Raw genomic sequence first — 27,935 nt, 5'->3', positions numbered from 1 at the left:
CCGTGAGGACCCAGCATCTTCAAGGCCTTCTACTTCCATCTGCAGGCACCTGCACCCTTTCGTGTCCTCACGTTCCCTGTTCCCATCTCCAGGGGCGTGGTGACCGGAACCGTGCGAGAGGCCACCCTCAGCAGTCTGACTCCGCTGTAAGGTACGTGACAGTACGATCCAGCCAGAAACATGGAGTCAGACAGGGGGGCCTCACCTCTGGACGCTTTGTGCCAACAGATCTCTGCCCTTACCCAAGCAGTTCAAGGCTTGCAAGATGGTTACCATCAACTCGAGCAGAGGGTGGAGTCATTATCTCCAAACACTACTGCCTCCCAAGGGGCTACAGCGTCTCGGTCCGCCAGTCCGGCAACTCCAGCATCCATGCCTGCAATAGTGGTGCCATCCCCGGAGCCTCGAGTTCCTATACCAGAGCGGTTTTCCGGAGATCGCAGCAAATTCCGTGCTTTTCGTAATGCATGCCAATTATACTTCCTGCTACAGCCTCGCACCTTCTCCTTGGAAAGCACAAGAGTTGGGTTCATCGTCTCCTTGCTTCTCGGGGAACCTCAGACCTGGGCCCATCGCCTCTTGGAACAGGCCAGCTCCCTGCTTGATACCACGGACTCTTTTCTGAATGAGATGGCTAAATTATACGATGATCCTCAGCGTGCCACCACTGCTGAGGCCAGTCTCCATGCTCTACGACAGGGTCGCAGACCTGTAGAGGATTACGTGACGGACTTTAGGCGGTGGAGTTCTGACACTCAATGGAACGACGCCGCCCTACGTTACCAATTCCGCATTGGACTGTCCGAACCATTAAAAGACGAATTAGCCCGCATCGAAGTTCCCAGTTCTTTGGAAGACCTCATACAGGTATCAATCCAAATTGACCGCCGTCTTAGGGAACGGAGAGCTGAAAGAGTTGGTCAGTTTCGCCCCACCTGGATGTTACCCAAGGTTCCTAATTATCCTCCTACCTCTACACCTGCTCCCATCTCCGAAGCTCCAGAACCAATGCAACTAGGATTACTTCGCTCACCATTGTCTTCAGAGGAGAAGCTACGCCGGCGTCAGAATAACCTTTGCCTCTACTGTGGGGAAACTGGTCACTATGCGAATGCATGTCCCAATAAAAATCGCAAGTTCAAAGACTCACCTCTTGTATCCAATGCATTACCTCTGACGAAATCAATTCATATAGCTGTTCCTTTTTCCTTACAGCTGCCAGGAGGAACACTACAGGTCCAAGCTATAATTGATTCGGGCGCCTGTAGTTGCTTCATTGACCATACTCTCGTTCTGCAACACAACATTCCATTGGCACTCAAGCAACGCCAACTTTCTATACGGTTAGCAGATGGATCCAACATCAGATCAGGTCCCATTACCCATGAGACTCAACCACTGCTCGCCAACATTCTATCCGGTCACCAAGAATTAATCTGCTTGGATGTCATTTCTTCACCACTCTTTCCAATCATCTTGGGAATGCCATGGTTACAAGCCCATAATCCCCAAATAAACTGGATAACCGGTGAGGTAGTGTTTCGGTCCACTTACTGCCTCCAAAATTGTGTCAGGACCTCAAACAACCTGGTTCCGGTCATTGCCTGTTCGGGTCCTACATCTGAGCTCCAGGGGTTGGTCCCAACCACATACCACAAATTCCTGGACGTGTTTGACAAAAGAAAGGCGGACACACTACCTCCTCACCGGGTCTACGATTGCCCAATCGAGTTATTGCCTGGAGCCGAAATTCCATTCGGGAGGATATTCCCTCTATCAGAACCCGAGCTCCTGGTCCTCAAAGAATACATTGATGAGAACCTCAAGAAAGGATTTATTCGACATTCATCTTCTCCAGCCGGTGCTGGAATATTTTTCGTTGAAAAAAAAGACCATTCGCTCCGCCCATGTGTGGATTATAGGGATTTAAATAAAGTAACGATTAAAAACCGCTACCCCCTTCCATTAATTCCAGAATTATTCCAGAGACTTCGATCAGCCAAAATATTCACAAAGCTGGATTTACGAGGGGCCTATAATCTAATCAGAATCCGTAAGGGGGACGAATGGAAAACGGCTTTTCGGACACGTTTTGGCCACTTTGAGTATCTGGTCATGCCATTTGGACTTTGCAACGCCCCAGCCACTTTTCAACATTTTGTTAATGACATTTTCAGGGACTTTTTGGATTTATTTGTAATTGTTTATTTGGATGATATTTTGGTATTTTCAGACTCTCTAGAAACCCATCGTGACCATGTGAAACAAGTTCTCCTGAGATTAAGGCAACATGGGCTTTACGCCAAGGCCGAGAAGTGCGAGTTCGAACGGCAGACCATTCACTTCCTGGGTCTGGTAATATCAACTGAGGGAATAGAGATGGATCCTCAAAAGGTTTCAGCCATTTTATCCTGGCCACCTCCAACTGATAAAAAAGGGGTACAACGCTTCATTGGATTCTCTAATTTTTACAGGAAGTTTATCAAAAACTTTTCCAGTGTTATTGCCCCCATCACGCAACTGACCAGCAAACAAAACCGTTTTCGATGGTCCATCGAGGCCCAAGCTGCGTTCAATAAACTAAAAGGATTATTCACATCAGCCCCAATACTCAAACACCCTGATCCTGCTCTACCCTACACTCTGGAAGTAGACGCTTCAGAAAACGCCGTAGGTGCCATTCTGTCTCAACGCCAAGGGCCTAAATCATTAATGCATCCTGTAGCGTTCTTTTCCAAAAAACTCAATACATCAGAAAGAAACTACGATGTGGGAGACCGAGAACTCCTAGCAATCAAACTGGCTTTGGAGGAATGGCGGTACCTTCTTGAGGGGGCAACACATCCAGTATTGATTTTTACAGATCATAAAAATTTGGAATATCTCAGAACAGCTAAGCGTCTCAGGCCCCGGCAGGCAAGATGGGCTCTTTTCTTTTCCCGTTTTAATTTTCACATAACCTACAGACCAGGATCCAAGAACAGTAAACCCGACGCATTGTCCCGCATGTTCTCTGAAACTGAAGCCTCATCCCCTCCAGACACTATTTTGCAAGCTGGAAACTTCCTATTAACACAAACCAGTTTTCTATCACAGGTTCGACAGTCATCCCGAGGTGCATCAATCCCTCCAGATATGAACCTTCAAGAAAAAGATGGTCTGTTTTGGCGAGGAAGCAAATTATTCATCCCTCAAAACCTTCGCGCCTCCATTTTACAGGTTTGTCATGACTATCCTCTGGCGGGTCACTTCGGGAGTCACAAAACAACAAATTTAGTTCAAAGGCATTTCTGGTGGCCAAACCTCGCGAAAGACTGCAGGAACTATGTTAGTTCTTGTTCAACCTGCCTCCGGAATAAAAACAGCAAAAATAAAGCCTGGGGATTATTGAGGCCATTACCTATCCCTGAAAGACCATGGGATAAGATCGCAATGGACTTTATTGTTGAGCTTCCCCCCTCTGAAGGATTTTCCTCTATCTTCGTGGTGGTGGATCGCTTTTCTAAAATGGCACACTTTATTCCCATGAAGGGAACCCCATCTGCAACCGAGACAGCCAGAATATTCATTAGAGAAATTGTCAGACTCCATGGAATTCCCGGTGATATTGTCTCTGATCGTGGAGTCCAATTCACGTCAAAATTCTGGAAATCATTGTGTGAAACTCTGGGTATCAAGTTAAATTTCTCTTCAGCTTACCATCCCCAAACAAACGGGCAGACCGAACGCACTAATCAAACCTTGGAACAATATTTACGTTGTTTCACTTCTTTTTCTCAGGAGGATTGGGCTTCGTTACTACCTTTAGCAGAATTCGCATTTAATAATTCTATTCATTCCGCTACTAACCAGTCACCATTTTATTCTAACTTTGGTTTTCATCCCTCTTTCCTACCAACATCCTTACCGGATTCTCCTGTACCAGCTGTCCAGGATAGGCTGAATTTCTTTGTTACCAACAATCAGGTACTTAAAGAAACCCTCTCTAAGGCTCAGGAGGACGATAAAAAATTTTTTGACAGGAAGAGAAGGGGAGAACTGGATTTAAAGATCGGTGATCGTGTATGGCTGTCAACCGCAAATCTGAAACTGGCGTGTCCCTCTAAAAAATTGGGACCCAGATATTTGGGGCCTTTTCCAATTAAGAAGAAAATTAATTCAGTAGCCTATGAACTTGAACTTCCCGGCTCATTTAAAATTCATCCTGTATTTCACACTTCTCTACTTAAGCCTGATGTACCCAATTCCTTTCCAGATCGGGAATTATGCTCTCCAGAAGCTATTTTGATAGATGGTGAGGAGGAGTTTGAGATCGAAGCCATTCTAGGTTACAGGAAGCGCCAAGGACAAAACCAATATTTGATTAAGTGGAAAGGCTTCGGCCCCGAAGAAAATTCCTGGGAACCCGAAGCGAATCTTCATGCCCAGAGGCTTATACGGGCTTTTCATCGCTCTCAAAGGTTGGTTCAAAGGGGCACCCGGAGGCTGCCCTTAAGGGGGGGGCACTGTCAGGGAACTCACCGTACTTATGCCCGCTCCCGTATAGCAGTAGTTCCCGTTCGTTCCAGGCGCCATGCGAGGTGTCTCCGTCAGAGGCGTACGAATTCCAGGACGAACGGACGTATGCTAATCCGAACACGTGGCTGTACGCCAATCCGAACACGCGAAAACACCCGCGCAAACTGAACGGATGTACGTCTTCACGCACGGACGGCCACTTCCACCAATCCTGGCTCACTTCCCTCTATATAAACAGGGTCCTGGCCTGACACCAATGCTGGATCGTCTTCAGCTGTTCCTGTAAGACTTGATCATTGCTCCTGTGACCTTGTTCCTGAAACCTTGCTCCTGTGACCTTGCTCCTGTGATCCTTGCTCCTTTGACCCGTTCCTGATACCCACTCTTGGATTCCTGGACCACCTCTGACCTTGGCTTGGACTTTTGACTTCGGCTTGTCTCCCGATTCGGTACCTCGTTTTGCCTGCATGTTACCAGACCCCTTGCTTGTTCCTGATTTCGCACCTGTCTCCTGTCATTGTGCCGCATTGCCTGCCAGTTGCTGATCCTACCTGTTTCAGACACGTAGTGTTCCCTGCACACCTGCTGGTCTTCTGGTGCCTACCTACGTGACCAATCTACATCTCTTCTACCGTGAGGACCCAGCATCTTCAAGGCCTTCTACTTCCATCTGCAGGCACCTGCACCCTTTCGTGTCCTCACGTTCCCTGTTCCCATCTCCAGGGGCGTGGTGACCGGAACCGTGCGAGAGGCCACCCTCAGCAGTCTGACTCCGCTGTAAGGTACGTGACAGACTGGACGGCATCCATCACGTAACGATTTGGCTGTGAAAGCTTAATTTCTTCCAAAAAAAAATGCTAATTTGCCTGTCTGTCCTACAAGGATTTGGGGCATGGTAAACCTGTTTATGTGATTGCAATCACCGGTCAGCACTGGGACCCGGATCCTATAGCCATTGCGTTTGTATGTTCTTCCTGTGCTTGCAGGAGTTACCTCTGGGTAAAACAAAACCAACGAAATTCCCAGCTCAACATACTGATCAGCCTGCAACCAACCAAATTATCCTGTCTAACAGTATGCATTAAAAACAGGGGTTTAATTGCATGCATTATAATGGATAGGTAGAGGGCAGGTGAGCTTGGAAGGAGCCCACCTCTCCTTAAAGGCACAGAGGTGCACTGGACTCCAGTTTCCTCCCACATTCCTAAGACATGCTGGTAGGTTAATTGGCGACATTCCTAATTGACCCTCACCATGCGTGTGCATGGATATATTCATGTCAGATGGGGACCTTAGATTGTAAGCTCCTTGAGGGCAGGGACTGATCTGAATGTGCAGTATGTAAAGTGCTGCAAAAGCGTCAGTATCTAAAAACCTGTAAATATGTATTTTAACTGATAAACACTTAAGCTCGCCACAGATGGATTGAAATTTTGTCCGGTTCAGTGTGGACTGACCGAATACCGATCCATGTGTGGGTATTCCTGTTCAAGAGAAGTCAAATAACTTTTGTTGAATGGGAATGCTGGAAAATGTTGCTGGTCTTTAGTCAATCACCAGAGAGTCTTGCTGTCATAATGCAATGTTTCTGCAGGAGAGATTCCTTCAGTGGGGGCCCGTGCATTAACCACTTGCTTACTGGGCACTTAAACCCCCCTCAGTCCCAGACCAATTTTCAGCTTTCAGCGCTGATGCACTTTGAATGACAATTGCGCGGGCATACAACACTGTACCCAAATGAAATTTTTATCATTTTTTTCCCACAAATAGAGCTTTCTTTTGGTGGTATTTAGTTACAGCTGGGAGTTTTATTTTTTGCTAAACAAACAAAAAAAGATGCAAAAAAAAAAATCATGTTTTAATAGTTTGTTATAAAATTTTGCAAACGGGTCATTTTTCTCCTTCATTGAAGTGCGCTGATTAGGCGGCACTGATAGACTGCACTGGTGGGCACTGATGGGCTGCATTGGTGGGCACTGATAAGCTGCATTGGTGGGCACTGATAGGCTGCACTGGTGGGCACTGATAGGCATAGTTAAGGCGGCACTAATAGGCACAGATAAGGCGGCACCGATGGGCACAGATAAGGCGGCACTGATGGGCAAAGATGGGCATAGATAAGATGGCACGGATGGGTGGCACGGATGGGTGGCACGGATGGGTGGCACGGATGGGCACTGATAGGTACCACTGATAGATGGGACTGATGGGCACTGATAGGTGGCACTGATAGGTGGCTCTGATAGGTGGCACTGCTGGGCACTGATAGGCGGCACTGCTGGGCACTGGTAGATGACACTGATGGGCACGGATATGTGGCACTGGGGTGCAGCACCTTTGAGGCAGATTGTGGGCACTGCTGGGTGGCACTGTGGGTGGCACTGCTGGGTGGCACTGTGGGTGGCACTGCTGGGTGGCACTGTGGGCACTGCTGGGTGGCACTATGGGCACTGCTGGGTGGCACTGACGGGGGCACTTACTTTTAATAAATGTGGCACTGCAGGGGGCAGGTGGGCACTGGCAGGGGGCAGGTGGGCACTAGCAGGGCTGGCCGTGATCGGCTTTTTTTTTTCTCCTCGCGCTGTCAGCGCGAGGAGGAATAATAGCCGCTTACCGGCTCCGTTATATCACATGATCAGCTGTCATTGGCTGACGGCTGATCACGTCATAAGGGGTCGGGATCGACCCCTTGCACGGATCGGTGATCAGGCGAGTCTCATGGACTCGCCGATCACAGAGCGCGCCGCGCACCCCTCAGGGGGCACGCAGGCCGCTCGTACACCCCTCAGGGGGCACGCAGGCCGCTCGTACACGGGACTACGTCTATTGACGTCGTCCCGGAAAAGGAGATCCGCGCTGTAGCCGTCATTTGGCTATAGCGCGGATCTCAAGTGGTTAAGGATGCATGGGCGCCGCCCCCTCTCTCCTGCCACCCCCTCTGTTCACTATAGATAGATTTGTGCATTGCATGAATCTATCCATGGCCACCGCTGCCACCCCCTATTCAGGTGCCCGGCCCCTTTTCGGGCACCAGGTGCCTGAATTACAGCGGTGGGGGGGTGTTTTTGAAGCACCTGATAAGAGCCATTGGCTCTAATAGGCGTCAAAAGCGGTGACCTGCGAGCACCATGCTTTCCATGCAGTTCTCTCATCTGGGTTAGGAAAGAGAATGAATCTACACTGAACCACCTTTCTGCCAATTAGGTGCTTGGGTCTGTTACCTGTCACCTGATTGGCTGAAATGACAGGAGACGGTATTGGATGCCTATCAGGAGGAGAGGACGGGAGATGAGGACAGCAAGAGACGTTGGCTTGAAGGACCCTGCCCGTCGCCATTGAGCAGTGAGCGGGCGGGTCGGGGGTCACACTGGCGGCATGCGATGGCACAGTGGCAGCATTTAATGGGCACACTGGCAGCATTTAATGGGCACACTGGCAGCATTTGAGGGGCCCACTGGCAGCATTTAATGGTCACACTGGCAGAATTTGATGGGCACACTGGCAACACTTGATGGCACAGTGGCAACATTTGATGGGCACACTGGCAGCATTTAATGGGCTCACTGGCAGCATTAGATGGCACACTGGCAGCATTTGAAGGCAAAGTGGCAGCATTTGATGGGCACACTGGCAGCATTTAATGGGCACACTGGCAGCATTAGATGGCACACTGGCAGCATTAGATGGGCACTGTGGCTGCATTTGATGGCACAGTGGCTGCGTTTGATGTCACAATAGCTGTGCTTGATGGCACACTGGCAGCATTTGATGGATACAGTGGCTGCATTTGATGTTTGTTTTCATAATTTTTCACTTTGTTTGCACCCCCCACCCCAAAAAAAATTTGAGCACCAGCCGCAACTGGATTACTTCATCCACCTTGCTTGTGTGGATGGAGGAATATGTTCGTTTTTTTTTTCCGTTCCGCTTCCCGGCTGAACACAACAATAACCCATGTATGGCTAGGTTTACATGGCTTGCTTAGTCACAAACTTGTAACCCCAAATTGAATCATACCAATACTGAAAGAATAAAGTCCTTAGCCGCACATCACTACAAACTCCTGTGTGTAAAAAGTGAAAACAGCCTCAGTCGGGACTTCATCTAGGCCACCATGATTAAGCCCTGTGATTGAGGGAAAACGCATTGGAGGAAGACCTGGGTGGAGCCCAAGCTGAGGCCAAGGCATGATTAAGCCCCGTGGGTGGGGCGAAACACATTGGGGGGGGGGGGGGGCCTGGATGGAGTTGAGGCTGTTTTCACTTTTCATACACAGGTTTTTGTAGTGATGTGCAGCTAAGGACTTTTCTCTTTCAGTATTGGTATCCACGAAGCTGGGAAGAGCTCCAATCCTTGCCTGCACCCCCAGTGGTTTATCAGAAGAGAGCCTGTTGGAGCCTCGAGCAGCACCCGCAGTTCTGTATTCGTTCCCAAATTGAATGATGTTTTAGTTTGCTAAAGCACTATGTACCAGTATTTATTCTATTCTATTTTGTAAATGAAAATACTGTTTTCACTTTCTTTTTTTCCCATTTTTCAGTGCTGCTGATCTCCTGTAGCCGCTTTGCAGTCACTTCTAGTCAACATGTACTCCAGCGATCCTGCATGACATTTCTCAGGACAAGGTACCTGATCATGACAGCAGTTGGTAATGCTTGTGTGCTTAAATTGCCGCCTGTGGTTTCTATTAAAATTCCATGTGACAGGGTGGTAAAGAAGGGGCACAATTAGAGGGCAGTAACAAAGTATTGTTACCCTATAAGAGAAGCTTCATTACAGGATCACCAGGGATTGTTTTAAACAGTATTTTTTGCTACAAAACCCCCAAGTATATATATTTTTTAGCAGAGACCCTAGGGAACAAGGTGATTGTTGCAATTTTTTATGTCACATGATTTTTGCGCAGCGGTTTTGCAAACACAATTTTTTTGGGGAAAAATACACTTTAATTACAATAGCCATAGAAGCCAACATGGCTGCTATGGGGCCTGGGGGTGGAAGAGGGCCCCATTAAGAAAGCTGTTGAGGTAATTTAAAGGATCACTAAAGATAATTATTATTTTTTTTTTGTTTTGCACAGAGTGGCCCCAAACCTGGTCTTCTGGAGTTCCCTTGGCGGCTGTCTCGGCTCCCCCCCCCCCCGGCAAGGACTCAACACCTTAATGCGAGCTCCCTCGCATGGTGTGGAGTGCTTGCGGGCACGCTTCCGTGATACAGCCGGCGGCCATAGCCGCTCCCTGTATCACTCGGCCCCGCCCCTGGCGCTGCTTTCAATCCATCCCCTGTAACCAATCAAAGGCCAGGCTGAGCGGCTAAGAGGATGTCGGGGGCGAGCGTGGGACTTTCGAGGGGTCAGGTAAGTAAAACAGTGGGGCTGGGGGTGACCGGTATGATGTTATTTCAACTTAATGCAAAATGCATTAAAGTGGTGTTGCCACAAAAAAAAAATTGCTCAAAATTCATAAAAAAAAAATAATAATAATAATTGGAAAATAATGTTTTTTTTTACTCACCTCTAAATGCCTGTTGCTAGTGGGTCCCTCGTAGTCTGCCTTCTTCAATGCCCCGGCTGGTGACATCACTTCCCCTTGCGCCTCACAGTCATCTGGGACCTGTCACGTGTCCCAGATGACTGTGCGGCACATCACGGCGCCCGCCGCATGCGCAATGAGTGCCCAGCTGTGGAGTCACAGCCGGGTGCCCACAGTAAGAATGCCGGCGCTGCGAGCAGAGCAGGGAATGAGGGGGGCTTCATTCCCCCGCATCGCTGGACCCTGGGACAGGTAAGTGTCCGATTATTAAAAGTCAACAGCTGCAGTATTTGTAGCTGCTGATTTTAAATTTTTTTTTTTTAGGGGGCACCCCACTTTAACCACTTTCAGACCGGACCATTTTGCTGGTCAATGACCAGAGGTCTTTTTACAATTTGGCACTGCGCTGCTTTAACTGGTAATTGCGCGGTCATGCAATGTTGTACCCTAACAAAATTTGCGTCCTTTTCTTCCCACAAATAGAGCTTTCTTTTGATGGTATTTGACTGACTCTGCGATTTTTATTTTTTGCGATATAAACGTAAAAAGACCGCAAATTTTGAAAAAAAATGATATTTTCTACTTTTTGTTATTAGAAAAATCCAATAAACTCAATTTTAGTCATACATTTAGGCCAAAATGTATTCAGCCACATGTCTTTGGTAAAAAAAAAAGTCAATAACTGTATATTTATTGGTTTGCACAAAAGTTGTCACATCTACAAACTAAGGTACGTTTTCTGGAATTTACGCAGCTTTTAGTTTACGACTGCCTATCTCATTTCTTGAGGTGCTAAAATGGCAGGGCAGTACAAAACCCCCCCAAATGACCCCATTTTGGAAAGTAGACCCCCTAAGGAAATTGATAAGTGGCATGTTGAGCCCATTGAATATTTTATTTTTTTGCCTCAAGCGATTGAATAATGACAAAAAAAAAATTTTTTTTTTTTTACACAAAGTTGTCACTAAATGATATATTGCTCACACATGCTATGGGCATATGTGAAATGACACCCCAAAATAAATTCTGCTGCTTCTCCTGAGTACGGGGATACCACATATGTGGGACTTTTTGGGAGCCTAGCCGCGTACGGGGCCCCGAAAACCAAGCACCGCCTTCAGGCTTTCTAAGGGCGTAAATTTTTGATTTCACTTCTCACTACCTATTACAGTTTTGAAGGCCATAAAATGCCAAGATGGCACAAAACCCCCACAAATGACCCCATTTTAGAAAGTAGACACCCCAAGCTATTTGCTGAGAGGCATGTTGAGTCCATGGAATATTTTATATTTTGCCACAAGTTGCGGGAAAATTACAAACTTTTTTTTTTTTTTTTTTTTTTCACAAAGTTGTCACTAAATGATATATTGCTCACACATGCCATGGGCATATGTAAAATGACACCCCAAAATAAATTCTGCTGCTTCTCCTGAGTACGGGGATACCACATGTGTGGGATTTTTTGGGAGCCTAGCCGCGTACGGGGCCCCGAAAGCCAAGAACCGCCTTCAGGTTTTCTAAGGGCGTAAATATTTGACTTCACTCCTCACTACCTATTACAGTTTTGAAGGCCATAAAATGCCAAGATGGCACAAAACCCCCACAAATGACCCCATTTTAGAAAGTAGACACCCCAAGCTATTTGCTAAGAGGCATGTTGAGTCCATGGAATATTTTATATTTTGCCAAGCACCAAGCACCGCCTTCAGGCTTTCTAAGGGCGTTACAGTTTTGAAGGCCATAAAATGCCAAGATGGCACAAACCCCCCCCAAATGACCCCATTTTGGAAAGTAGACACCCCTAAATTTAGGGGTACACTAGTGAGACTAGGTAATAAATGGCGGGTGCCCTGAAACTATAAAAAATAACTAACCAACCAGCGTCACCTGTAACAGTTATATGGTGATCACTGGTGAAAGGGTTAACTAGGGGGCAATCAGGGGGCTTTATGCGGTAGTATATGGGGGTCCCTGGCGCTATAAAAAGCTGCGGCGAACCTAAATACCTACCTGCCTAACTAGCGTCACCTGTGACACTAATACAGCGATCAGAAAAACGATCGCTTATTAGGCTGGGTTCACACTGGAGCGATGCGGGAACGCCACGAATCCGCGGCGGGTTCCCGCATCGCATGCCTCCCGGCGGCAGTTCACACTGCCCTATGCGAACTCCTGGGAGTGTCAGTGAAATGTTAATGACACCCCCAGATCAGTTCGCATATCGCAGTGCGATCTGCAAACTCAGATCGCATGGTGTGAACACCCATGCGATCCGATTCTGCTGCGGACCAAAAAAAGGGTCCCGTGCAAATTTGCGGCGGGTGCGGCGGGTGCGACGCAAATTCAGCCATACTATCTGTATGGCTGAACTCGAATCGCACAGATGTGATTTGCACTGCAGTGCGGTGCGAATCACATTCGTTCTCATAAACCGCTGCAATGTGAACCCAGCCTTAGTGACACTGGCGACGGGGGTGATCACGGGGTTAAACCTTTATTGGGGGGGTTAGGGGGGTACATTAGAACTAAAGGGGGCTAACCCTAACTGCCCTAACAGTTATTACAGTCACAAATGACACCAATGCAAAAAAAATAAAAAATGACATTGGTGTCACTGTGACTGGGGGGCAGGGGTAATTGGGGGGGTGATCGGGGGGGTGTGAGTGTGCCTGGCATGTTCTACTGTGTAGTGTAGTGCTTGTGCAACTCACCGATCCTCTCTCCTCGGTGTCGGAACGAAAAATACCGACACGGAGGAGAGATTACATCACTTCCTCTCCTGTGTTTACATTACAGGAGAGGAAGTGATGTCACGGAGCATTTCTATTCGTCGGGAGCGATCGCGAGGGGGTGGCCATGAATGAATGGCCACCCCCTCATCCCGGATCGCTCCCGAACGAATACCGACCGCCGCAGGCACCGGGGGGGCCCGATCGGGCCCCCCACCCGCGGGAAGGCAGGGACGTATATATACGCCCATATGCCTGCCCGTGCCATTCTGTCGACGTATATCGTCGTGCGGCGGTCGGCAAGTGGTTAAGGTGAAAAAACATGTACCTTTACAACCCCTTTAACCACTTTCCGGCCAGCCGCCGTCATTATACTGCGGCAGATTGGCTCTTTCCTGCAAATCTCCATAGCTGTACGTCAGTTTGGGAACTCGCTTTTGTGGGCGCTCCCATTGGCCAGCAGGGGAGCCAATCAGCAGTCCAGGCGGACTCCATGTCTGCCAGCCACCTGCAATCATTCCCCGCAGTGACAGAACGGAGACATGCCCGTGTAAACAAGGCAAATCTCCGTTCTGACAGGGGAGATCACACAGATCCTGTCTTTTCTGCTAAGCAGGAAGACGGATCTGTGTGTTTTCCCCGGTCACACAGTCCCCCCCACACAGTTAGAAAACACAAACAACCCCTTGATCGCCCCTGATGTTAATCCCTTCCCTGCCAGTGTCATTAATACAATAACATAAACCATATTTTTAGCACTGATTACTGTAATAATGTCACCGGTTCCCAAAAAAATGTCAAAAATGTCAGTTGGGTGTCTGATCTGTCCGCCACAGTGTCGCAGTCCCACTAAAAATCCCTGATTACTAGTAAAAAATAAATAAATAATAAAAATGCCATAAATCTATGCCCTATTTTGTAGGTGTGATAACTTTTGGGCAAACCATCAATATACTAAAAATATGTAGCAGAATACATATCAGCCTAAACTGATGGATAAATTCGTTTTTTTACTTTTTTTTATTTTTTATGTTTTGTAGCAGAAAGTAAAAAAAATCTATTTTTTTTTAAATTGTCGCTGTTTATTTTTTTCATAGCACAAAAAATAAAAAACGCAGATACCACCAAAAGAAAGTTCTATTTGTGTGAAAAAAAGGACATCAATTTTTCTTGGGTACAGTGTCGCACGACCGCGCAATTGTCAGTTAAATCAACGCAAAAAATGGCCTGGTCGGGAAGTGAGTAAATCCTTCCTGGGGTGCAGTGGTTAAACATAAAAAATCTGATCTCGGCAGTATAGGGAAAGGCTTCAAAATGATTGCCTAGTCACAAATCCCTCTTTGCAGGATCTGCAGTAAGGGGATTTCTTTAGCTGGCTTAGCAGTATCGTTTTTTTTTTTCCCATAAAGCCCGTACACATGATCAGAAAATGGGATGGAATGGAAAATATCGCTTTCAAAGCGATCGTACGATAGTCTGATGATTTGCACACAGGTTTCCAGAGCCAATCATGACAGTTCATCCGATATTATCCAAAGGGTCAAACACAAAAATGTTTCTCGTACGATACCGGATCCTATGGTTTTTGGTTAATCAGTACAGTTGTCATCCAAAAATACAATACAAATGCACTGCAATACATTACATCACTTCTGAATTTTTATTCTGCTGTGCGAGAATCTTCATAACTTTAGTAACCTCTTCATTTTCGACATGAGACTAGCATGCAAAAAAAAAAAAGGACCGTCATTCGTCTGATAATCTCACCCTGTGTACCAGGCATTAGAGCAGGGTTGCTGTTAGAAATCACTGGGCCCCACACAGCCTATCCTTCCTCCGGCCGAAAGTGATTGAGGACATAGGTTTATCAGTCCTTAGCCTCAGCTGCACAGATGAATGAATAGGAAGTTCTCTGAGGCTTCCTGCTCATTCCCAAACTGAAGCATAGTAGCAGTTTACTATGCTTCCGTGATAAATGGATACAGGAGTGATTGGTACCGATCGCTCACTGTGTTCTTATTCGGGAATGAAAGTAGCCAGTAAATTACATTTTTACAGGCGCCTTCCACTGCTCTCAGTCCTAAAACATTCCCCTGTGTGCCCGCAGCAGTTGCTGGCAGGAGAGGAGGGAAGCTGGAACTGCGGGGGGAAAGGGGTCTGGACAACAGATGGAAGGGGCACATGTGCTAGAACCAAGCCCCCTGCAGTGCAGCCGGAGGGAGACAGAAGAGTTGAAGCTGAGACCGCTGCAGGGGGAGGCATAAGAGGATTGGTGTCTGTAATAAGACAGTACAGCCAGACCTCCTGCTCAGCAGGTACCCGGGCCCCACTTTTGAACTAATGGGACCTGGGCCCAGTACAGGAGGACTGGCTGTACTGCCTTACCAGTGGCCCTGCATTAGTGCTTGTGGTTTCCTCAGCCAGCACGCATATGATATGTTCATCAGGTTCCCCAGAATGTTTTTTTTTACTGACTTCTTCACCATCTCTTTCAGAAGTTAGAACTGAGATGTTGAAAAAAATCACTGAACACATGGCAGTTAATTGGAAAATTAAAGTTAATTCCCTTCACTGATGTCCCTCATTTCTGACAACTGATTACTGGGAGATGAAACAAATCACCCTACATAAGTTTTACATGTATATCTGCTGTCTTCAGCTTTATATATTCTTTAGAAAGTTCAGATCAGTTAGGAGATTTTCTCTTCCTGGTTAGCACTGCAGTGAAGCCTGGGAATACAGCCAATACAGCTGATTGGTGGAAATGCACACACCCCCTCTACTCAGGTAGAGACTTTCAGCTCTGATTGTTGGAAAGTTCAGTACTCTGCTAATCTATTTACAGCATCCTCCCCAACACAAAACTACGGCTACTTTTATCATATGTGATGGAGCAGGGGCGTAACTATAGGGGGTGCAGCAGTCACGACCGCAACCGGGCCCTGTGATGCAGGGGGCCCATGCAGCCCCCTCTACATATGGCCGGCAGCAGCATAGGCAGCTAGGGGTTCAAGTTCACCATGCACACGGGTGGCTGGAGGTGGAGGGTGACTAGCAGAGCTCCATGCTCGACTATCGCACTGGCTGCTCTTTAGTTGTGCATTCCCGCATGACCTGTGTCCTCGGTCGGCTCCTCAGAGTACCCCTCTCCTGCTCCATGCATTGCCGCTCGGTCCGATGTCTGTTCTCCCCAGCCAGAGTCCTGCCCCCCCCCCCCCTGAGTCCGGCCCACACTGCACTGCATACTTCTCCCAGGTAAACAAACTTTAAGCACACAGACGCAGTTCAGCCCTATGAGAGCCGGCTCCCTGGAGGACACTGCAGGCTTGTCTGCCAGCCCCCCTCCTCCCCCCGTCATAAACAGATGATGAAAGGTCTTTCTGGGAGATAGGCTGATCGCCCGTCCAGCACACTGGATGGAGCCCAGGCCAACATGGATGAGTGCGCGGCCACACCATTACATACCCCCTCCATCTCCCCCTGGGGACAGGGACCCCTTCTTACGTGGGGACAGGGACCCCTTCTCACCTGGGGGCAGTAACTTCATCTGCCCTGGAGAAAAGGACCTAATCTCTTCTGGGGACGGGGACCCCATTCTGCCTAGGGACTGTCCCCCAATGGGGCACCTAAAAATAAAAAATAAAAATAATAAAAAAAAATACTGATACCAGTGGTGGAACTACAGGGCTCACAAAGGTCATATCTGTGACCACGCCCTGGAGTTCCACCGCCGGACTCGGAGGGAAGGGCCCTGGCTGGAGTTCAGGGGGGCCCTTCATGGTTTCTTGCATCGGGGCCCTGAAGGTTCTAGTTACGCCACTGTGATGGAGAACTTGTCAGGAGTTATCAGGCTGATAACAGAAGAATGGGGCAGGAGAAAGCTATGGGACATAGTGCTTTGAAGATAGATAAGAGAGAGATAAGAAAACTTTGCAGATATATTTGCTCAGCTCAAATTTCATGAATCAGGTTTACATAAACTTTAAGATTGATGACAATAGGGAGGTCATTGGGTGACCCCACCAAAATCTTGCAATAGGGCCCCATGTAATATCCCTTGTTTCATAAAAAGTAAAAGGTTTTGTTCCATCTCACCTTCTAAGATTTTTGTTGACCTTCATTTTGGAATAAATGTTATACAATATAATTAAATACCTACATGAGAACTTCAAGTTGAGCATAGCATAATCAAAAACACCAAAATAGTATAAAGAAAAGAAAGCTCACAATACTAAGATTGATAAATGTGCTTTTCTGATATTCTGTGATAGAAAGAATGCCTGTTCTGTTAGGATGATTTGCTATGGCTAAAAACTGCATTATGTTATGTATAAACAAGCAATCTCAGCTTATTTGTTGCCAAAATACTAAAATTCAAAGCAAAACTCAAGTCAAACAGTGAGAGAAGACACACACCAACTACAGTCATATTGTGTAATGTTACAGGGGTATAATAAGACACTCAGGAGCTGGGTTACTGTAATAAGATATTAAAGGGGCAATAAGATACTCAGGAGCTGGGTTACTGTAATAAGATATTATAGGGGTAATAAGACACTCAGGAGCTGGGTTACTGTAATAATATATTAAAGGGGTAATAAGATACTCAGGAGCTGGGTTACTGTAATAAGATATTACAGGGGTAATAAGACACTCAGGAGCTGGGTTACTGTAATAAGATATTACAGGGGTAATAAGACACTCAGGAGCTGGGTTACTGTAATAAGATATTACAGGGGTATTAAGACACTCAGGAGCTGGGTTACTGTAATAAGATATTACAGGGGTATTAAGACACTCAGGAGCTGGGTTACTGTAATAAGATATTACAGGGGTAATAAGATACTCAGGAGCCGGGTTACTGTAATAATATATTACAGGGGTAATAAGACACTCAGGAGCTGGGTTACTGTAATAAGATATTACAGGGGTAATAAGACACTCAGGAGCTGGGTTACCGTAATAAGATATTACGGGGTAATAAGACACTCAGGAGCTGTTTTAGGGCTTGTGTTGATGGGCTTGTGTGTCAGTTTGAGAAGCTGCTGTGATCATTTCATTATTACCAGGTGCACATGACCTGCAGCTGACTTCCGTCTGATTTGTGTTTGTCAAATGTGTTTTGCTTTCCATAGACTTGTATAAGAATGGAAAACCTGCCTACAGAGAACACAGTGCCGTCAATACAGCCCTTCACCATAGTACAATGCTTTGGGGTTATTGTCTTTCCCATAATACTGCATGTGTCCTACACCGTCATATTGCCACATAGTTTAATAAGCTAGCATGCTGTAGGGAACAATTTAAAAGCAATAGAGATTTTATCTGGGTGTCATAAAATACATTCACACGTCATGGTATCATACTTTAATATTTTAAAACCTTTAATTAATGTGAAGAAAACAATAATTACTCGGTATGTTGTCCTCAAACTGGCCAAATGACCTACATCACATACCAGCATTGCTGCCCCTTTCCGTTGCTCATTGCCACCTTAGCTCAGCTTCTGTGCCCACTTTGCTAGCTTCCTATGCCACCCAGCATGTGCTCTCTCAAAATAACATTGTACCAGTCAATCTCAGATGAGATTTGGATTTGAGGTGAATTCTGCAGGTTTATTTATTTATTTTATGTTGATTGGGCCCTAAGTTTGGGTTAAGCTGTTTTTTTGCTTCATTTGATGTTGATAGCGCCTTTTTTAACCACCTCAATACCACGCCATAGATGGCTACAGCACAGCTCTCTAGTCCGGACAGTGCGTCCATGGATATCCTCCCAGAACCCAAACCTTGGGGCAGGCATGCTCTGTGACTGCTGTGTCCTTTGCAAAACTAACATTTAATCAATCATGGGGTACTTTGTCGCAGTAAGTGGGCTCAAGCACCATATAGAAATATGGTGCGACCAAATCCCCATATTTTTTGATGTTTTTTGAAAATGTCTAGGTGTTTTAAAAAGCCTTGCTGGAGGTAAATGTTAGTTTTGCATGTGTGCGCTGTAATATTTGTGTTCTGCTGTGTCCTTTGGACACAGCTGATCACAGATCGAGGTAAAGGGCCAATCATAGCGGCCCTTTACCATATGATCAGCTGTGTCCAATCACTGCTGAATACATGCAAATAAATTTGCCGGTTATTGGCATTCCTTGGCATTCCTTCCATACTGGCATTCCTTTCTTCGTGCACTCACTATGTGAGGAAAGAAGCCGATAATTGGCAAGGCTGACAGGTCAAATTTACACAGAAAATCAGGGCAGGCCCATCAGTGCCCATCAGTGCAGCTTATCAGTGCCCATCAGTGCCGCCTTTCAGTACTCAGTGCCACATGTCAGTGCCGCCTCGTCAGTGCCGCCTCGTCAGTGCCTCCTCATCAGTGCGACCTCATCGTGCCTATCAGTGCAGCCTCATCAGTGCAGACTCACCAGTACCCATCAGTGCCAACTCACCAGTACCCATCAGTGCAGCCTCATCAGTGCAGCTTCATCAGTGCTCATCAGTGCACAACAGTGCAGCCTCATCAGTGCCTATCAGTGCAGCCTCACCATTGCACATCAGTGAAAAAGAAACTTACTTATTTGTAACATTTTAAAACAGAAACGTTTTTTTCCACAATTTTGGGGGGGGGGGGTTTGTTTGTTTTGCAAAAAATAAAAAAAAACAGTGGTGATTAAATACCACAAAATGAAAGTTCCTTTTGTCTCAATTTAAAAAAAAAAAATCATATTGGTACAGATTTACATGACCGTGAAATTTTCAATCAAAGTGTGAGATCACTGAAAGCTGAAAATTGGCCTGGGCAGAAAGGGGGTGAAAGTGCCCGGTATTGCAGTGGTTAAGTATAGCACCTACACTACTTTACTTTATGTCAGGGATATGCAATTAGCGGACCTCCAGCTGTTGCAGAACTACAACTCCCATGAGGCATAGCAATACTCTGACAGCCACAAGCATGACAGCCAGAGGCAGAGGCATGATGGGACTTGTAGTTTTGCAATAGCTGGAGGTCCGCTAATTGCATATGCCTGCTTTATGTGATCATCCCCCTATCCTCCCCCTATCCCATGTAATAAAATAAAAGTTAGGCATACACCTGTTTGGCCTATTATCCATTATTTGTTTGAAATTGTCTTGCTGCAGGACAATTTTACACCGCTGTGTCATCTGTGGTTACATAGTTACATAGTAGGTGAGGTTGAAAAAAGAGTCCATCAAGTCCAACCTATGTGTGTGATTATATGTCAATATTATATGTCAGTATTACATTGTATATCCCTGTATGTTGTGGCCATTCAGCTGCTTATCTAATAGTTTCTTGAAACTATCGATGCTCCCAGCTGAGACCACTGACTGTAGAAAAGAATTCCACATCCTTGACTCTCTTACAATAAAGAACCCTCTACGTAGTTTAAGGTTAAACCTCTTTTCTTGTAATTTTAATGAGTGGTAACGAGTCTTGTTAAACTCCCTTCTGCAAAAAAGTTTTATCCCTATTGTGGGGTCACCAGTATGGTATTTGTATATTGAAATCATATTCCCTCTCAAGCTTCTCTCCTCCAGAGAGAATAAGTTCAGTGCTCGCAACCTTTCTTCATAACTAATATCCTCCAGATCCTTAATTAGCTTTGTTGCCATTCTTTGAACTCGCTCCATTTCCAGTACATCAGAGCTTGCTAGAAACTGTAGAATATGTTCACTTCAGTTTTGTGTGTGCCTCAGCACCTCTCCTATAATACTCTCCTATAATACCCCGCATTGGGACTAGCTACTGTCTACTGTATGCTCGAATATAGAAAATGTTTGACATTCTTGGCCTATAGTTTTGGAAAAAAAAACTATGGATACAAATGACTGCTTATTGTGTGTAGTAAATGTTTTATACAAATGATTTCCCTTTGATATATTCGATGAAAAGTGTCAACATTAGAAAACCGAAACTTGGCTTTGTGAAGATCAACATGCTGGACTGGTCTCCTATTCTTTCAGACAATATAACTGTACCGTCAATACCTAACTTAGTATAAACCAGTTCTTTTCGGGAAACAGATGGTGGCCTTGTGAAGTTGTGTTAGCCAACTTGACAGGGGTGATATGACTTCCCCTGCAAGACCACGCACCCTGCAACCCACAACCCTGGTGGCTTTTGGGTCAAGGTGTCCCAGCTTACCCCCCCCCACCCCAACGGAACTGGCCTACAACCAGTGGATCTAAAGCACTCTCCTAGGTAAGTGAAGTATCTGTTTCTTATCATGGTCCATAGACCACGGAGAGTAAAGCCAGATCTTTGGAATTGGGTTTTCAGACCTTTCTTCACAGGAATAGTACAGTAGACCCAATTTTGGGAACTGGCTTAATAACCCAACTCAAAGGGGGCTCGCTATCTTGTCTTGTTGCTTTGTACCCTTCTCTTGTCTTGTTGATTTTTGCCAGTCTCCTGTTTCATCACACCTACCAAGCCCATCAGATCTCTTGGGCTCTTGTGCCCTGTGACATTATGCCAGCTTCCTATATATCTTAATCTTTATACTAGTATCCAAATAGCAAAGTTTTGAACAATCTGCCAGAGGGAGAAGAAGCCTCTGCAAGTTTTTTGAAAATATCACCATATAAAAAATCTGTTAAAGATTTTGGTTATCACATTCCAACTCACCACTACCTGATGAGTTATACGCCATGAGGTGCTGGCAAAGGCCCAACTTAAGACAATATCAAGAATCCAAAAATTTTGTCGCACCATACTTTATCAAGATGCCAAACTTTATTGTGACTCCAAAATATATCAATATTTATAACATAAATGCATTTTAAAACTGTTACCCCATACACAAACACAATGGCTGATACGGTAACCATCAATTAACTAATCTATGGAATGCATATTTATCCCTCAAATGTATTACCTCGGTAGCCAATATTTAAGGCCAACAATAGGAAAACAAGTGTAGACCCAAGTATAAAGAAAATATATTGAGCACCAACCATGCTTAAAGCACCAAAAGCAATAAAGATATAATATACTGTACAATCAGATAGACTAACCCATAATGCACAAAAATTATATAAAATCTCAATAGAAATAAGAAAATAAAATTATACCATTGCAAATTATGCATTGCACAAATGAGAAGTGAGCATCTAGTCATTTAGAGATGTGGTCTCCAAACTGCAGTCCGTGGGCCATATGTGGCCAGTATCCAGCCATTGGGGCATTAATCCTCCCACTAATACAAGCTACTGTTCTTCACACTGACACCAATAGTGGGGCATAATTCATTCAACTGATACCAACAATGGGGTACTATTCCTCCTACTGATACCAACAATGGGGCACTATTCCTTCCACTGACACCAATAGTGGGGCACTATTCCTTCTACTGATGCCAATGATGGGGCACTATTCCTTCCACTGATACCAATGATGGGGCACTATTCCTTCCACTGATACCAATGATGGGGCACTATTCATTCACACTGATACCAATGACGGGGCACTATTCCTGCCAATGATACCAATGATGGGGCACTAATTATTCCCACTGATGCCAATGATGAGGCACTATTCCTCCCGCTGATACCAATGATGGGGCACTATTTCTCCTGCTGATACCAATCATGGGTCACTATTCCTCCCGCTGATACCAGTGATGCTGCACTATTTCTCCCTCTGATACCAATGATTGGACACTATTCCTCTCGCTGACACCAATCAGGGGGCATTAATCCTACTGACCTTGGGTGCTGTGTAATTTATTTGCACCTACTGACCACCAGCCCCCCTAAAGTCTGCAGGACAGTAAAAAGGCCCTTTGTTTACAAAGTTTGGAGACCCCTGGAATGAAAAACTAAAATAATCAAGGAAGTCTCTGAATGGATGAAAAATCTCATCAGGGAGATTGTTACTTACCCTATGCCTGGTATCATCCTCTCCATCTATTGTCAGACATCGATAGGCTTGTAGGACAATACCCCAACTCATATCAAGATCCAAAGACAGGCTATTGCGTGAGCCTGGGTCCCCAAACATAGCGGCCCCTGGAAAACATTAAGTAATGGATATGGTTGTAAGAAAAGCTTAACAAGGTGGCGACGTGCGACTCTGCACCCAAACAAAATTGGCATCCTTTTTTTCCCACAAACAAAACCTTTCTTTTGATGGTGTATGATCACCTCTGCGGTTTTTATTTTTTGCGCTGTAAACAAAAAAGACTGCCAATTTTGAAAAAAATATATATATATTTTACTTTTTGCTATAATAAATACCCCAAAAAAATAAAAATTTCTTCATCAGTTTAGGCCAATATGTATTTTACATATTTTTCATAATGTATTATATATTTATGGAATTTTTATTATTAACTTTTTTTTTACTAGTAATTGCGGTGATCAGCGATGTTTAGCAGGACTGCGACATTGCGGCGGACAGATCGGACACTTTTTTGGGACCACTGACATTTATACAGCGATCAGAGCTAAAAATAGCCATTGATTACGGTATAAATGTCACTGGCAGGGAAGGGGTTACCACTAAGAGGCGATCAGGGGGTTAAGTGTACCCTAGGGAGGAGTTTCTAACTGTGGGGGCAGTGCATTCACAGAAAGTAGAGAGAGGTCGCTGTCCCTGATCACTAGGAACAGAAGATCTCTCTCTACTTCCCTGGCAGAATAGGGATCTGTCTGTTTACATTGACAGATCCCCATTCTGGCTCTCTGAGGAGCAATCGCAATTCGCCGGCGGACATTGTGGTAGCCGAACGTGCGCATCGGCTCCGGCGTCGCGCCCCCTAGAGTTTTTAAAGCGGCCGACTTACAGCTACGGCAATTCGCACAGTATAACTGCGGTGGCTGGTCGGCAAGCGGTTAGGTCAGGTAACTATGAAAAACTTTATGTGAATAGTAGGTATTTTTTAATCCAGCCTGCAGATGGCACTTTAGGCTATTGAACATATTTTTAGTTTCTCCTTACCTCCTGGATGTTTGCAGAGCTCAGTAGCTCAAGTTGAAATTTACACACATACGTGAAAGAGTAGGAGCAGTGGCACATCCCTTATCAGTTAGCCCATCTGAATAATTAATTTCACCTTATAGTCTTTAAGCAGGATTTGCTAGTAAACTCCCAAATTGTGTTGTCTTCTTAATGGTTCTTAAACCCAAAAGCAAACATTTATTATATTACAGCTTCCCAATCCTTAGATGTGATGGGTGCATTCGTTTCCTTTTTACGCTTTCTTTCTTTTATTTTAATCTGGCGATCCAGCCTGATGTTTTTCAAAAGAACAAGCTCTCTTGCAATTACCGGGATGAGACAAACGATTTACCACTGACTGGGGTGCTTAAAACAATCAGCTTTTATTTATTTATGTAAAACTTTTATCCCAAAAGGAAAAAAAAGGTTTGATGTAACTGATTATATAGTGTTCGGTAGAGTTAGGCTTTATTGTATCAAAATCTGCTAGCACGTCTAACACTTCCTTCCCCCCAGACTGACAATATTGCTGTCCAAATGTTCCCCCTGTGCTCCTTCATCCAGAGTGGAGGCAGTCCTATACAGGAGGTGTGTTACTGGCCAGATTCGCAGCATGAAAAAAAGCCTAAACAAAGGCAAAAACTAATGCAGCCACCACATCCAATGATTGGTAAGTGGCGGTATATTACATCTTTACTTTTGGGTTTAATACCACTTTAACAAACCACATTGTCAAAAACTAGAAGAAAACAGACGACTGATGGGATGATGATGAGATGAATTAGAAAACCTGCTCCTCCATCTGACCCCCCCTGAGCGCAGTGTAAAGAGATGATTGCCATGATGAAGAATGGCCTCACATTGTATTGTAGAACCAGGAAAGAGCAGAAGAAATAAAACCTGATGATGAAACCTTCATGTGGACAAAAAGGAGGCTGAGACGAGGGGCGCTCAGAGTTGGAGTTTCCTGCTTTTATAATGAAAGGCATTGAAAACAGATCAAAGCCTGGGGGGAGGGGGGCGCATTTAAAAATATAAAAAAATAATGGGTAAAACTCGGCACATTCTGTTCAATGAATTCCTTGACTTCCTCTGTCCATTTACTATACTATTCTGGCGAGCAGGTATTAAACTTGCATTGGATTTTATTAGGGTTGCACCAATGCCAGTACCAGTACTGGTGTCGGTTCTAAGCCTTTGCACCAGTATCGGTACTCGTTCAAATGCTCTGATACCTGAAACCGATACTTTCAGACTCAGGTTCTTTCAGCTGTCATCAGGATTCCCCCCACTGACAGCCGACATGTAAAAAAAAAAAAAAGGCAGACAATTATCGGTTGTTTAGAAGGTAGGGCCGGTGCATCCTTATCATCCGATGACTCGTTCAGCTGTCAGTGGGGTTGCCCTGTTGACAGCTGAAGTGTAAACAAAAAATAAAAAGCAGCCGGGCAATGTTTATCAACAATATTGCTCAGCCACTGAAACAGAAAGATAAAAAGAAACATTGTTATCTTCTTGTATCTTTCTGCTTATTCATCTGCAGATCAAAGGGATGAACTTCGATCTGCAGATGAAGTCAGTTTTAAGCAACCTACCAAATAATTTATTTTTATTTTTTAATATTCCTTTGTTTAACCCCTTATTAACCCTTAATGTACACCAATCAGCGTTAATTAACTCCTTATTCTCCATGTAATTATTCCTTTTCCTGATGATTTTTTTTGTTCACTTCTATTTTATAAATAATTAATAATTAAAACCTTTTTCTTGATCATACATCACGGGACACAGGAGCTCATTACATAGTGGGTTATATAGGCACCTCTGGTGATTGGACACTGGTTAACCCCAATAAAGAAGAATTCCTCCCCTATATAACCCCTCCCATATGGGAGGCACCTCAGTTTTTTCACCAGTGTCTATGGTGGTTGGTCACGTAAAACGTGCTATGAAGAAAGCTCTGTTCAGGTCCCTGCGGGGGCCTAAGGGCTACAACAAACCGGATCCATATCTCGGGCCGATATTTGACTCCCAAGATGGTATGGTACCCGGGCCTCGTCAACCGAAGAAACGAGGTTTGGCCTGTAAGTCCTCTCCATTGGAAGACTGGGCTCTGGGAAAACCAGACTTGGTGTACTGTTTACACAGAGCGCACGAAAGTTTCTGGCAGAGTCTTTTACATGGTCCAGGTAGGAGGTTCTTCTGAGAAAGAACCCCAAAAAAACCTGAAGGTTGGCACAACTCTGCCCGCCGTGATGGGTGAAGGCTGGAATCTGCCTGTTTTCAGCAATTCCTGCCACGAGGACAGGTAAGGGAAGTTAATCCTATATATAATTATATGATGGATTTCTTCATTTTGAGTAGTTGTATGTCTTACCTGGTTTCCACCACTAGAGGGAGTAAGAGCAGCCTGATGCATACTTACATGCCTTTTCAGTACACACTCAGTGAAGCCTGGTTCTCCAGCTGTCTCACGTCTCCACTGCAATCCCTGCCACAATAGAGGTAACACAGGGGTCCCACGTAGTCTGGGGGTCCCACGCAGCTCTGTTGGAGTTTCCCTTTCCACCCCTGGATTCCGCGGTCCTCGTGCACACGCGCGCGCGCGTGCACACGCGCTCTGGGCGCACTCCCGGCCTAATGGAGGAGGGGGGGGTGTGGTTGTGAGCCGTGCATGTCAGTGTGCACGACGCTGTACTGCGCAGGCGCCAGGCGGCAGATTTAAAAAGCCCAGAGCGTTAGGGGGCTGTAAGTGGAGACACAGGAGCTGTGGGCAGTAAGCATCCCAAGGGATTGGATCCAGGCAAACCTTAGACACCTACTCAGCATCAGGTTGTGCGGTTTAAGCATATATATTTATTGTGAGACTTTAAGCACAACAGTGATTGCACTTTGTACTAGTACCCCTGCTTTGTAGCTTAGGACTATGTCTCCTCGTAAGAGGATCTCAGGGGGAGGTAACAAGGGCACTGGTAAATCACCGCCTAGGTCCAGGGGTTCTAAAAATGCCTGTAAGTTACCATCCCCCCCTGCAAGACTGGAGCCAGCCTCTCAGGACGAGTCAGTGCCCCTGTCAGGTTTTGCAGCCTCTCCTAATGTGTCAGCCCCGGTATATGTCACTGAGGACTCCCTTAGGGCTACATTGGAGGGTTTTGAAGGGAGAATAATGAATTTTATTTCTGCTTCCCTGAAAGATAGCAGGAAAAGGGGTAGATCCCCTTCCCCTGCTGAGATTCCTCTCTCAGATGATTCTTCTGACAATGAGGAGAGATCCCTCTATCTTGGGATAGGGATCATGAGCAGTCGGAGGAATCAGAGGAAGAGGAGAGAGTCCCCTCCTCCCAGGCGCTCAGAAAACAGGTGCAGTATTATACTGAATTGGTGCGTACCACATTCAAAATGCCTGCTGCTGAAGTCGCTACGTCCTCTGTCTCTTCCCTGGGAGTCAGGAAAGTCCCACAGACTGCTTTTTCCTTTCCAATTCATCCCTTAATGGATAAATTGTTGTATGAGAATTGGGGACATCCCGATAAACTGTTTGCTCCTCCTAAAAGGTTTTCTATGCATTATCCTCTGGAGGAAAGTTTCACCAAGAAGTGGGGGGTCCCATCTGTTGATGCGGCTGTTTCTTGCGTGAATAAAAACCTGACTTGTCCCTTGGATAATGCGCAGGTATTTAAAGTGATAAGAAGCTGGAAACCTTATTAAAAGCCTCCTTTTCCATGACTGGCGCTGTGGTGCAACCTACAGTCGCAGCCGTGGGGTTGTGTCAGTTCCTCAAGGAACAGGTTAAGCAGATGCTTGGCCTCCTTCCCAGTGAGGAAGTGGAGAATTATGCAGAAATACCTCAAATTCTGTGTTTCATGATTGATGCGATTTTGGATTCTGTCCAACAAGCATCTTGTTTGTCTCTCCTGTTGGTACACATGCAAAGGGCCCTATGGCTAAAGAATTGGGCAGCTGAGCTGTCATGCAAGAAGCATTTGATTGGGTTCCCGTTTAAAGGGGAACGTTTGTTTGGAGAAGAATTAGACAAATTCGTCCAAAAAATTTCAGGGGGTAAATTTACTCTCCTTCCAGTCAAAAGGAGCAAACGTCCATCATTTAGGCGTTCTCTCTCTCCCGGAGCATCAAGCTCTAAGCAGTGGCGACGGCCTTCTCAACCCTCCTCTACAGGGAAGGCTCAGGGCCGTGCCCA

General features: G+C 45.6%; 1 protein-coding gene across 4 annotated transcripts in view; it reads right to left on the bottom strand.

The window, feature by feature from the left end:
* The window catches only part of RGL3 (ral guanine nucleotide dissociation stimulator like 3), a 159,095-nt gene that overhangs the window by 111,065 nt on the left and 20,095 nt on the right, over window positions 1-27,935 (bottom strand). For all 4 annotated transcript variants that reach the window (XM_077470371.1, XM_077470373.1, XM_077470369.1 and 1 more), the window contains exon 2: window positions 22,679-22,806. In XM_077470371.1, coding sequence (XP_077326497.1) covers window positions 22,679-22,798 — 120 coding nt within the window. In that variant the 5' untranslated portion in view covers window positions 22,799-22,806. The remainder of the gene's footprint in view (window positions 1-22,678; window positions 22,807-27,935) is intronic.

Source organism: Lithobates pipiens, unplaced genomic scaffold, assembly GCF_037356315.1.
Source record: "Lithobates pipiens isolate NorthernLeopardFrog02 unplaced genomic scaffold, aLitPip1_a1.2 Scaffold_8, whole genome shotgun sequence".
NCBI lineage: Eukaryota > Metazoa > Chordata > Amphibia > Anura > Ranidae > Lithobates > Lithobates pipiens.
The sequence above is the reverse complement of the archived record's forward strand: the minus strand, read 5'-3'. Positions and strand labels throughout refer to the sequence as shown.